General features: G+C 40.9%; 1 protein-coding gene across 1 annotated transcript; it reads right to left on the bottom strand.

Annotated features, from left to right (window-relative positions):
• Positions 1-3,794: 3,794 nt before the first annotated feature.
• On the bottom strand, positions 3,795-4,970 carry HRG_04323 (glutamine synthetase, catalytic domain-containing protein; the record flags this gene model as incomplete). The annotated part of the gene is made up of 1 exon (XM_044862794.1): positions 3,795-4,970. One exon carries the CDS (start codon positions 4,968-4,970, stop codon positions 3,795-3,797), a length of 1,176 nt encoding a protein of 391 aa, XP_044721408.1.
• Positions 4,971-13,020: the final 8,050 nt, after the last annotated feature.

Raw genomic sequence — 13,020 nt, 5'->3', positions numbered from 1 at the left:
TAATAAGTAATAAAGCTTATATCCTATAACTTTATACTAAAGTTCTAGCTAAGGAGGCTAGCGGTAGTACCTAACGCGCTATCTTACTATAAGTAGGATCGGCCGGCGGGCGAAATAAATAAAAAGGAGATAGGGCGGGTAGTCTAAATAATTCTAGAGACTATATACCCGCGGGGCCGCTTAGTCCCTACTAAGGGCTAATACGCTAACTTACTAAGACGCTTAACTTAAGATAGGGCGGTAGTAGCGGCGCTATAAGTAGGTAAAGGAGGGGTAAGCGCGGTAGTATACGTCGAGGTATTACTAGGGTATTAATAAGGAATTATACCTACCTTACTTATAAGTTATAAACTACTTACTACTTTAACTAAAAAGGAAAAATCCCTTTTCTTATAAGCTTTAGTCTTATAATAAGGAGAATATAATATATATAGTATAGGAATTTTAGCTATCTTTACTACCTAACTAATCGTACTATAATATATATTTCCTTATAATTTCTAAAGCTTTTATTTTAGTTACTTAATAGAGATAGCTACTTAAAGAAGACTATATAACGCTTCTATAGCGTAATATAGTAGTTAACTAGTTAAGGCCTCTTTATTATATATATTAAGTATATACTTAAGAGATAAAGAATAAAAGGATATATCCTTAAAATAGACCCTTATTATAAATAGTATTATAACTATATTAAAGATATCGCTACCTATAAGTATAAGATAACCGTCTTATAAGGAAAATCTTATAGCTTTATAAGTATATATTAAGGAGCTAAAGGATATAAAATACCTATAAGATTACGTTATATAATTAAAGGAGAAAATTACTAAACGCGCTAGTACTATCGCTATTTATTTAGGAAAGCGTTAATAGTCCTACTTTCTTAAATTAGATAGTAGTTATAGTAGTAAGGTTAAGATTAAAAATATCGCTTAATTATCTTAACCTACTAATATATAAAAACGTTTAGACTAAACTTATAATTTAAAGGACGCTTTTAAGGCAGCGCTTAAACGTTTTTATTATAACGAAATAAAGATCCTTTACGCGGTAGATTATATATATAGCGATTATAAAAGGAGATAGTACTAATACCTTTAAGAATAAACGCCGATTAACTAAACTAAATATAGTATAGATTAAGTATACTTTAAAGAATAAATACTTATCTTAATTAAAGATACTATAAATAAGGAGATATTATTAGTAATATAATTAAAGGAGGCTTATTAATAAGAAAGCTAGTCCCCCTTAGAGTTTAGCTTATACCTTAACTCCTTAAAGAGGTATTTTAAACGCTTATTAAAAAAGGTATATACTCTTACGTTTTTCGCTAAGCTAGAGCTATAACTTTAAGACTAAATTAACCTTTATTTAATACTTATTTATACCTATTAACGAGAAGAGCTTATATAAGTCGCCTAATAATATTAGGATACTACTATTAATAAAAGGCAACGTACTAATACTACTTTTACCCTTAAAGGAACTAGGAATAGAAATAGTACTATACCTTAAGGTAGTATATATAGGGGGAGGAATTAAAGAAGCTAATAAGCTAGGCCGAATTATTAAGGAAATAATATTAATTTAACTAATAACTAATAAGCTAGCGATATACCTATTAAGGGCTAAACTAAGGGATATTATTAAAGAAAAGGATCTTTTACTTAATTAGGAATTATATATTTCTAATATAATAAGCTAGGATACCTATCTATAGAATATACTAATATTTTAAAGGTAAAGACCTTAGTAAAGACTCTTAGATTTAATACTATAAACTAAGGAAAAGGTAAGATATTAAGGTAAACGCCTCTCCTTTAGTAAACTTAATACTTATAAGATAGTTACTTAAAACTCTTATAACGATATTAAAGTAAAACCCTATTAAAGTCCCTATATACTTAGATACTTATAGTACTATTAACCTTATAGATATATACTTTACTTAATAGTAGGGATTACTATAAGTAGCGCTATTATTATCGTAAAGTATAGCTTAATTTTATAGTTCTTAAAGATATCCTTTAGTAAGAGGGACTAAGGAAGCTAAAAACACCCGGTATAAAAGAAGGAAGGAGGAGCTAAAAAGAGGTATAAAAAGGAGGGTAGGGGTATAAGGGGAAGTAAAAGTAGCGATAGCTTCTTATAGAGGTAGCGAGAGATAAGATAGATATACTAGTAACGGCTAAAAAGGAGGGGAAAACCTAGTAAAAAGCTCGGTAGTTAAAAGGATATTAGTAGCTTCTTTAAGTAGGATCTTCTTTATTAATTAAGATACTAGATAAGTATAAAGAGGGGCGTTAGATAGAGGAAAGAAGGATAATTAAGGAAATATAATAATTACTCCCTTACTATAATTACTGCCCCTATAAGAATTAAATATCTCTACCCTACCTATCTAACCCCTTACTTTTACTTTTACCTTTATATATTTTATATATACTTCTTATATCTCTCTTTATAAGAGTTATAAGTCCGGAAGGAATAGTATTCCTATACCTTCCGGCTGCTATAAAAGGCACCTTTCTTATATCCGTTATAGCTCCCTTTTACCTCTCTTACTAGAAAAGCCGATTTTTAACCGACTTTTCTGCCCCCTCTTCCGTAATAATATCGAAAAACGACTCCTTTGCCGCCCCTACGGTCCGTAGGACGATTCTTATAAAGCCCTAAGATTAGGATAAGTAGGTAAAGGAGCTACGGGCTCGTATAGATAGAACTATCTATAATTTAGTCTTCTCTAATAAGTAGGACCCTCTCGAGCCCCCTCTTCGTCCTAGGGCAACGGAATTTATAGAGGGAGCTTCCCTCTTCTCTAAGCTAACCTCTATATAGCAGAGAGCTTTTTCTACTGCCTTAGGTAACTACGAGAGTTATTAGACTCCTAGGCAGTAGCTTTTAAAGCTCGAGACCTCGATAGCTCCCTCGAGGGGCTATATAACTAACCGTATTAAGAAGACCTATACGGCACACCTAGGAGCCTTTTCTGCTAGAAACCTGCTAGCTTCTTCGTAGCTAGCTAAGTAGGAAGAAATCCTCGAGGAAGCTAACTAATACTTCCTAATAGAAGCTCTTTCCGGCTAGTAGCTACGGGATATATCTCTGCTAATAAAGCCTATTAGTGACGGTTACTCGACTATCTTTCGAGAAGCTAGCCGGGAACTAGACGAAGAGGCTGCCAGAGTACAACAGCAAGCAGTCTTATTCCTTCGTGGCCAGCACTCGACCTAGACGGTTCGACCTGCTGCCCCTGCAGCTGCTGCAGCCCCTGTTGCTGCGGCCCCCGCTGCTGCTGCTGCGGCTGTTGCTCCTCCGGCTCCTCCTCCCTCGAGAGCCTTAACCCCGTCTTCAACGGCTGCCCCAGTCCCGGCCCCGGCTCCGCCTCTTGCTCCGGGCCCGGCCCCGGTCCCGTCAGTCAGACCGGCCCGACTAGTCCCCCAATGGACCTTTCAGTCCGTTAGTCGAAAAATCAGGGAACTAGTCGAAATCGAACCTCGTTAAAATCAGCAATAAGGGGTAAAAAGGGGGGGTTTTCAAGCAGACCTTCCGGATCGGGACGAGGATTCCTCGAAGAAACAGAAGACCAGACGACGAAACGGCTGCCTAGCCTGCAAATCCCTAGGCCATCGGTTATCACAATGCTAGCAGGTCTTCGAGGAAAACCGACCCAAAGGAGTCAACCCTTTAAAGAGGCTATAAGAAACAGTACAATTCCATCAAACAAACAAGTATGCCCCCGGATTTGAATTGCTCGATTTGAGGGCAGCGCTGCTATTACTAAGATATTAAAACAACTCAATAAGCAGACTCCTTGCCTCATCTGCTCCCATCTGAGTTAACTTAGACAGCTCAAATCTCTTCATCTCCAAGTAATGTCTGATAACTTGACTCTCCATCGACCTCTCAATGGCCTTGAACTGGCCCTCACTTTCGTAGACCCGCTCAAGCTGATCCAGAGCAGCCTCAAACGTTCCAGGAATATATACATCTCCGCTCCTAATAATCTCCTCCTCGCTCAAAGACGAAGTATCCTGAAACTGCAGCACTTCGCGGTTCATGCAGCCCAACAATCCCGCGCTCAGCGTCGCAGCCAGCACAAGGCACATATTAGCCGTCGCGTCAACACAACGCAGCTCCCAATGGCATGATTTCACTTTCCTGACGGGGACCCGACGGTCTTGCGTGCCCCAGGCGACGATGTGGCTGCCACCTTGCCCGGGCCTGAGCCTTGCATATGACATATCGTATGGTAAACATAAGGCGATCAAGCTAGGGAGATGACGTAGAATTCCAGCGAGGAAAGAAACTTCCAATTCCGGGCGATTACCGATGGAGATGTGAACGTGTTGTCCAATAGATTGAGTTCGATCTGCCGCCGGACGCGGAAACATGGTGACTATCAACCCATGGCGAGTAAACACTCTCTTAAGCGTATCGTGAACAAACACCAGCTCATCCACAGCCTCCATAGGTCGTTTCGGCGCCAGGCAGAACTCATACTGCCCTTTTTGCCCTTCAGTATGCATCGCCTCCAGTCCAACCCCAGCTTCCAGGAGTATCATCATGGTTTCCTCAACGTACTCGTAGCATCCATGGCGGAGGCCAGAACACGCCGCGCCTCCCAAGCCGGTGCTGTGCAAGACCAGCTTGTCGTCCTCGTTGCGCCTCCATACCTCAAACTCGACTTCAAAACCTATCATAAATTCCAGCTGGAACCGCTGAGATGCTTTTGACAGTACGGTCTTGAGGGCGCGACGCGGACAAAAATTGTCCTGCTTTGGCTGCGGTCCGTGATCTCTCGCAATGGTGCACATAACGGAGGCGTAGAGCGGATCTAGCAACGCCCTTGTCCGCAGTGTAGTCCAGTCTGGATAGCCCGTATCACTGCCTAAATAATTCGTAGGCGCGGTCAAGACGCTATTTTCCACGGCCAAGTTGAGCGCACATGGTGCTAGCTGCATTGTCTTCTTGCCTCCCGCTATTAGTCTCGCCTGTTCTAAGGGAACTACGCGCGCGCGTAGGAGTCCGGATACGTCTTGCCACTGTAGTCGGACAAAGCGGACGGACGGATGATTCTCCAGAAATGTGTTGAGGATAGACGCCATTATTTTGTTTGGTGCAGGTACGGCAGCAAAGGCGGGGTCAATAAAGCAAACTGTTGGATCCCAGGAGTAAAGGATTTTCCGGTAATCTGCCGGATCTCGTGATTGCCTCGCCAATAGAGAAGCGTGAAAATTATCCCGCTAAAGAAGCCGGACAAAGGAGACTATACGGTGGCGAAGGCGTGGCGACCGATATCGCATCTATCGACACTTAGCAAAATACTAGAAGCGGTCGTTGCAGAGCGCATATCCTACGCAGTAGAGGCTCACGGGCTCCTGCTCGCGAACCACTTCGGGGCGAGGAAGCGATGGTCGGCCGAGCAAGCGCTCCTGCTCCTATAGGAATAAATTTATAAGGCCTAGCGGGCTCGTAAAGTGCTTAGCCTAATTAGTTTCGATATTAAAGGCGCCTACTATAGAGTTTACAAAGAGCGACTACTCGAGAGGATAAAGGCGAAGGGGATACTAGAGAGACTAGTAAGATGGATAGGTGCCTTCTATTCTAGGCGAATAGCCTCGGCTATGGTGAATGGGTATACGTCCGAATAGCGGGAGTTGCCCTAGGCTGGTCTCCCCTAAGTATCGCCGCTATCACCGGTTGCCTTCCTCTTCTTTAACGTAGACTTAGTGAGAGATAGATTAAGGTAGAGGGAGGCTTAGTTGTATTCGTGGACGATTACTCGACCTAGGTGACCGGCTTAACCGCGGAGGCGAACCGGGAAGGTATTTAGTCGATTATTGATGATGCGCTCGAGTGGGAGGCGCGCAGCGGCGCGACGTTTGAAGCGGATAAGACAACAATTATCCACTTCACGCGAGTCACCAGGCGCAACAGCGACATGCCGTTTTTGATCAAAGGGAAAGAGATTGAACCTAGGAATAGTATAAAATTCCGGGAGTGGTCATGGATGTGGGCCTGCGGTACCAGAAACACATGGCACGAATCCGCGACGGAGGTTGGGCTTCTCGAGATGGAGAAGTACAAGACCGCAGCTGGCCACAAAAACTTGGCCGATGGGCAGTCGGTGTGGTCTAGTAAGGATAGGCGCGACTTCGATGAGCTTGCTCTAGGTGACGAAATCGTAAACACAACGCAAAAATCTAGCGGCAAATAGCAGGGATCTACCCGCAGACTGTTGTGTTAGGTTCTATTAGAAAGGCATTAATATTTTGACTTCGACAAGCTTAAAGGTTCTTAGAGCGACGAGTGCAAATGCTCAAATAGAGAACGTGTGCAAGAGGGATAGAATACCTCCACCATGGCAAGCCGGGTTTGAGAGCTCTTACGTGGACCCTGTAAAGGTCGAGAAGGACGCCATACGATGGAGGGCTCTCCGAGACGCTCACGCAAGAGAATCATTGGCTTCAGAGCGACCACCGCGTAGGCAGCGTAGCCTCAGTGCAAGCTCGAACGGATCGCCTAGCCATTTGGGTGCGACCGAGCAGCGGCTGCGACGGTTTGAAGCCTTGATGGTCGACATGGGTGAGGCGCAGCAGGCCCTAAACAAGATAATGGCCTCCATGGCGGGAGATGTTCGAACGATTCATGCGGTCGAGCATGTCCTCTCGAAGCATTGAGCAAGTAGTGTCTTCACACCATTATCGACGAGCTCTTTTATTCGTCATTGCCAATCTGCTGGTCGGGTTTTGTCTGTGCTTTATGCTGCTTTTCCGTGCCGGCCGCTGGTCGGTTGCCTATTTGTTTTCTTTGGCGCGAGATGTCGGCGATGCTCTACTTTAGCATAGTCTGTTTCTAGCTCCATGTCAACGCTTATTTTTGGTCGTAATCAGCAATCAGTTGGTCCACGTGTATGCGCGGTCATGAGGCTGTAGAGATGGTACGGGACGTCTGACGGCACACTGAGATGCTTCGACTCAACGTACGTTGTGATCGTTCAGGAGGGCTGTGGTCGTGAACAACGAAAGGGGCTAAGAAGCTTCCAGAACTCTGGGTCCTTGCGTTGGGGTGAATACTTCGCATAGGTGTATCCCGAGGTCTTTGCAATTAAGCAGTCCATATAGCCTTAAATCTAAGCTAATCGCAGAACGCTCTATCTTTTAACGCGCTTAAACTCAATACACGTGAGCCTGCATATTCCTCAACCTATAAGGCCGAGGCATCACGTGAGAATACCGCGTCACCTTATGACAAGCAAGAACAGTACATAGTAGTTACTAATACTATATATCGTGCAAGAACGCTAGGACCAGCCCGGTCGAAAATCCGCGGGGGGTGGCCGACTACCTATCTTTTCAGCCGGCCCAGGCTCCAACGGCCGCAAATCGCCTATATTACTAACGACCACATTCAGCCATCTATGGCTTCTAACATGCCAGCGCACCCAGCGACGGATATATAAGGCTTTCCGCGAAATATAGTAAATTTTAAATAAAGCGACTTCCGGAATAACTATAACTAGGGATAATAACGAAGCCGCTTTTAGATATATTATAAAGATTACTATCGGACACGGATGCGATTATGCCTTAAGGAACGGGTAAGGCAATCCCTTATAGGTTGCGTAAAGAGCCTTAAGGAACGAAGACTAAAGGGTTCCGTCCCTTTAAGCGCGGTATTTAGTATTATTTAGAGTCGCGCCTCTTTAAAAGCTAGGTAGGGGTATAATATAAGGGCTTTTACCTTATATAGGCCTAGACTAGGGTCTAAGCTAAGCCTATATATAAGCGGCCTCCGCGCCTATATAAGCTAAGCTTATACTTTTATTATAAAGTAAGTAGAGGCGTAAGCTTATATACGGTCTATCAAAAGAAGGTAAATTATTTATAAAAAGGAAAAGAAAGAAAAGTATAAGCTTAGCCTATATAGGCGCGGAGGCCGCTTATATATAGACTTAGCCTAGACCCTAGTCTAGGCCTATATAAGGTAAAAGCCCTTTTATTATACCCCTACCTAGCTTTTAAAGAGGCGCGACTTTAAATAATACTTAATACTACGCTTAGGGGAACGGAACCCTTACGCGGACTATATATACTTAGTCGCGGAAAAAACGTTAGTAAATAACGTATAATACCCTCTTAAGTAAGCTTCTTAAATAAACTATATTATTAATAGGGGCCGCGCCTTAAGAGTTAGACTTTAGTATTTATAATTAAGGAGTAAAGGTATATAAAATAGCGTATAGCTAGCTTTAGTAAGCTTATAGTATCCCGCCCCCCCTATATTAGCGTATAGTAGTAGCTCTTAGTACTATAATATAAGGGATAGTACTTTAATATATAAGGCTTTACTCCCTTTTATATAGGGCTATATAAGCACTCCCTTTCGCTATAGTTATATTATATTAGCGGCCTTCTTATATCTTAGCAGCCCTTTTAGTCGCTATAAGTATATATTCCGTTTATATAATAGCTACTACTATATATAAGAGAATGCTAATAAAGCCTATAAAGGTATTACTAAGATTACTCGCTACTAAAGTCGCTATTATTAAACTTAACTTTCTTTTTATCTTAGCGTATATACCCCTTTATTACTTAGAGTACGTTTACCTATACCTTTAAGTATAAGTACTTTATAAACTAATAGGATTTACTACTATAGCTTATATAGCGACCTTTTTATCGCTACCTCTTTTTATCCTTAGTCCTTATAGTAAAGATAAAGATATCTATAATATTACTAGCGTTATCTTTTTCTAATATTATAAAAGAAGATAAAAAAAGAAACTTATTATTACTAAGCTTCTAAAAAAGGTAAATAAGATTAGTATATATATTTAGTAATATAAACCTTTTACCTAAATAGGTATACTAATTTATATTTAAGCTTATAATAAGGTAATTATACTTTACTATATTAAGCTAGCTATATATATCTACTTAATATAGTACTTCTTTAAACTATATAAAGTAAGCTAGAATTACTTTACTTTACTTTTAATAGAGTATTATAAGCTCCTAGCCTACTAACTTAGCTATAATAAGTTCGCTATAATTAGTATAAAGCTTTATAAAGAGGTTAGCTAGTCTATTTATACTAGTATATATAAATAGTAAGAGATACCTTTATAGGTATAAGGATAAGCTTATATAAAGATAGTTAAATTAAGTATAGATATCCCTTATTATAGCGCTATTAGTATAAAGCTTTACTTTTATATAAAATAGCTATAGCTTAAGCTCTATAAAAAAGCTATTAAACTTACTAAGGTATAGTAATACCGCTCTTAATTATATAAAGCCCTACTATTATAAAAGGCTTTTAATTACTTAATCGAACTAAGTATTATATTTATTTTAATTTTATAACTATAAGAATATAAATATTTTACGTATATATATACTAGCGTAAGTAGTTTAACTAAACTAAGTAATTAAATATTAGATTTAAAGGTAGCTAAAAATAGCTATTCTATATATAGGGATAAAGAGAGAGTAAAATAAAAGGTAGATTATATTATTATAAAGTAAGTAAAGGTATAAGCTTAGGTATAGTATATTAAAAGAAGGTTAATAATTTATAAGAGGAAAAAAAAAGAGAAGTCTAAGCTTAGCCTATATAAGTATAGAGGCCGCTTATATATAAACTTAGCCTAGACCTTAGTTTAGGCCTATATAAAGTAAAAGCCCTTATAACTTTTCTTTCTTTTTTATTTTATAAATTATTAACCTTCTTTTAATAGACCGTACTATAACGACCGGTATTATTCTTAAGGGATAAACCTATCGAGGGGTTTATATTAGTAGATATAATAGGGCGTGGTCTAAGTAATAATATATATATTACGTTAGTAATAAGTTAGAGGTCGTAGACTATAGACTATAACTAGGTAATTAAAATTAAAGATAGAATCGTAATAAAGATCTATATTAAAAGCTAGAGAGCTATCTATCTAAAGGAATAAAAGTAGGTAGCTATATATACCTATAGAGACTATCCTTAGATTATAGTCTTAGCCGTAATCCCCTTTATAGCTTACTATTATCGCGAAGCGTGGCCTAATTTCGTAGTTCTCGGAGATATCCCTTAGCATAAGGGACTAAGGAAGCTAAAAACACCTGGTATAGAAGAAGGAAGAAGGAGCTAAAAAGAGGTATAGAAAGGAGGGTAGGGGGCATAAGGGGAAGCAGAAGTAGCGATAGCTTCCTATAGAGGTAGCGAAAGATAAGACGGATATACCGGCAACGGCTAAAAAAGAGGGGAAAAACCGGTAAAAAGCTCGGTAGTCGAAAGGATATTAGTAGCTTCTTTAAGTAGGATCTTCTTTATTAATTAAGATGCTAGATAGGTATAAAGAGGGGCGTTAGATAAAGGAAAGAAGGATAATTAAGGCAATATAATAATTACTCCCCTACCTTTATTACTGCCCCTATAAGAATTAAATCTCTCTGCCCTGCCTATCCGACCCCTCACTTCTAATTTTATCTTCGTATATTTTATATATACTTCTCGTATTTCTTTTTGCGAGAGTTATAAGCCCGGGAGGAATAGAATTCCTATACCTTCCGGCTGCTATAAAAGGCACCTTTCTTACATCCCTCGTAGCTTCCTTTTACCCCTCTTACTAGAAAAGCCGATTTTTACCCGACTTTTCTACCCTTCCCCGTAATAATATCGAAAAACGACTCCTCTGCCGTCCTAACGGTCTATAGGACGATTCTTATAGAGCCCTAAGATTAGGATAAGTAGGTAAAGGAGCTACGGGCTCGTATAGATAGAACTATCTATAATTTAGTCTTCTCTAATAAGTAGGACCCTCTCGAGCCCCCTCTTCGTCCTAGGGTAACGGACTTTATAGAGGGAGCTACCCTCTTCTCCGAGCTAACCTCTATATAGCAGAGAGCTTTTTCTACTACCCTAGGCGACTACGAAAGTCACCGAAAGGAATACCTTTACGAGACGAAGCTGCTAACTACTGCTTATATAGCAATAACGGAATCCGTTAGTGCCGTAAAGCTAATTACTCTTTAAGAGGAAGAGACTCCTAGGCAGTGGCTTTTAAAGCTCGAGACCTCGATAGCTCCCTCGAGAGGTTATATAACTAACCGTATTAAGAAGACCTATACGGCCTACCTAGGAGCCTTTTCTGCTAGGAACCTACTAGCTTCTTCGTGGCTAGCTAAGTAGGAAGAGATCCTCGAGGAAGCTAACTAATACTTCCTTATAGAAGCTCTTTCCGGCTAGTAGCTACGGGATATATCTCTGCTAATAAAGCCTATTAGTAACGGATACTTGACTATCTTTCGAGAGGCTAGCCGGGAACTAAACGAAGAAGCTGCTCGAGTATAATAATAAGCAGTCTTATTCCTTCGTGGCTAGCACTCGACCTAGACGGCTCGACATGCTGCCCCTGCAGCTGCTGCAGCCCCTATTGCTGCGGCCCCCGCTGCTGCTGCTATAGCTATTGCTCCTTCGGCTCCTCCTCCCTCGAGAGCCTCAACGCCGTCGTTAACTGCAGCTGCGGCCCCAGGCCCGTTCCCGGCTCCGCATCTTACTCCGGGCCCGACCCCGGTCCCGTTAGTCAGGCCGGCCCGACTAGTCCCCTAATAGACCTTTCAGTCCGTTAGTCGAAAAATCAGGGAACTAGTCGAAATCGAACCTCTTCGTTAAAATTAGTAATAAGGGGTAAAAAGGGGGGGTTTCTAAGTAGACCTTCCGGACCGGGACGAAGATTCCTCGAAGAAACGAACGAGAAGGAATCGACCTACCTACTAAGCATGCAAAAAGCCCTATCGGCTAGAAGACTGCTAGCAGGTCTTCGAGGAAAACCAACCTAAAGGAATCAACCCTTTAAAGAGGCTACGAGAAATAGTATAATAGTCTCTTAAGGAGGACCCCTCGTTATAGAAGAAGATAGACGAGATTCGGGTTGCTAAGAAATAGTAACTAACGCCGCTACCGTAAATTCGAGGAAAAATCGTTAGTATAGTAAATCCGGCCTTCGTCTTCCCTACGGGTCAATAAGGCTAAGACCAACCGTTAGAGCCCTCCGACTATCCCCTACGAAAATCAGCTATCCTTAACTCTAGTACGTCCCTCGATATTTATAATATACTCTTACGATTCCGGTCCTTTAAGAAGGCACGGAGGGAATACCTTATTGCCGGGGAATTAACCGTATAGATAGAGGGATACGGAAGGGTGAATTTTACGATAAAGTTACCTAATGGGTCTATATGAATTCTTCGACGAAAAAGGATAGCTTTTTACCCTCGATTTTCAACGAGCCTAATTTCCTTCCGCCTTCTTTAAGAAGAAGGAATCTTCTAGGATACGACGTCTAAACCTACGAGGCTAGTCTAGAAGAATTAGACTATTAGGCTTATCGAGGAGAAATTCGGTTAATTTATTCTCGAATTCCGACCTATCTTTAGGAAGGAATCTCTCGAGAAGTTAGCTTTCCCTACTAGGAGGAATAGGTCTACTATAAAAGACCCTCTTCCGGCAGCCTAAGGAGACGGTCTTCTTTAGCACGCACGACTTAGTTACCCGGGCCCCCTAGCTTTATATAAACTAGGTTAATAATAAGGCGTACGAATAAGGGGCCTAAAGACCGTCGAATGCGAATACTACGGCTAAGGGAAGACTAGGAGACGAATTTCTAGACAAACGCCTTTACGGCCGGACTAGCCGTGTAAGGAAATTTAGGTCGACTAGACCGACGTCTCTAGGGATTAAGAAAGCTTCGTTAGGGTAATGTTTTTTATAGACGCTTTTTTAGGGATAGTTTTCCCCTATTTCTTACGGACCTACCTAAGTAAGCATAACTAGTTTGCCCTCCGGGACTTCGTTAACTAGATAAAATCCTACTTTAGCTACGAGGTAAAGAAGATACGGTTAGACGGAGAGCTATTTACGAAGGATATTATAAATTAGCTTCGAAAAAGGGGCATTTTACCCCTCCCGTTAGCACCGAATACCTAGGCCTAGAACGGAGGGGCAGAAAGA

This window comes from Hirsutella rhossiliensis (assembly GCF_020360975.1).
Source record: "Hirsutella rhossiliensis strain HR02 chromosome Unknown scaffold00004, whole genome shotgun sequence".
Classification (NCBI taxonomy): Eukaryota; Fungi; Ascomycota; class Sordariomycetes; order Hypocreales; family Ophiocordycipitaceae; genus Hirsutella; species Hirsutella rhossiliensis.
The sequence above is the reverse complement of the archived record's forward strand: the minus strand, read 5'-3'. Positions and strand labels throughout refer to the sequence as shown.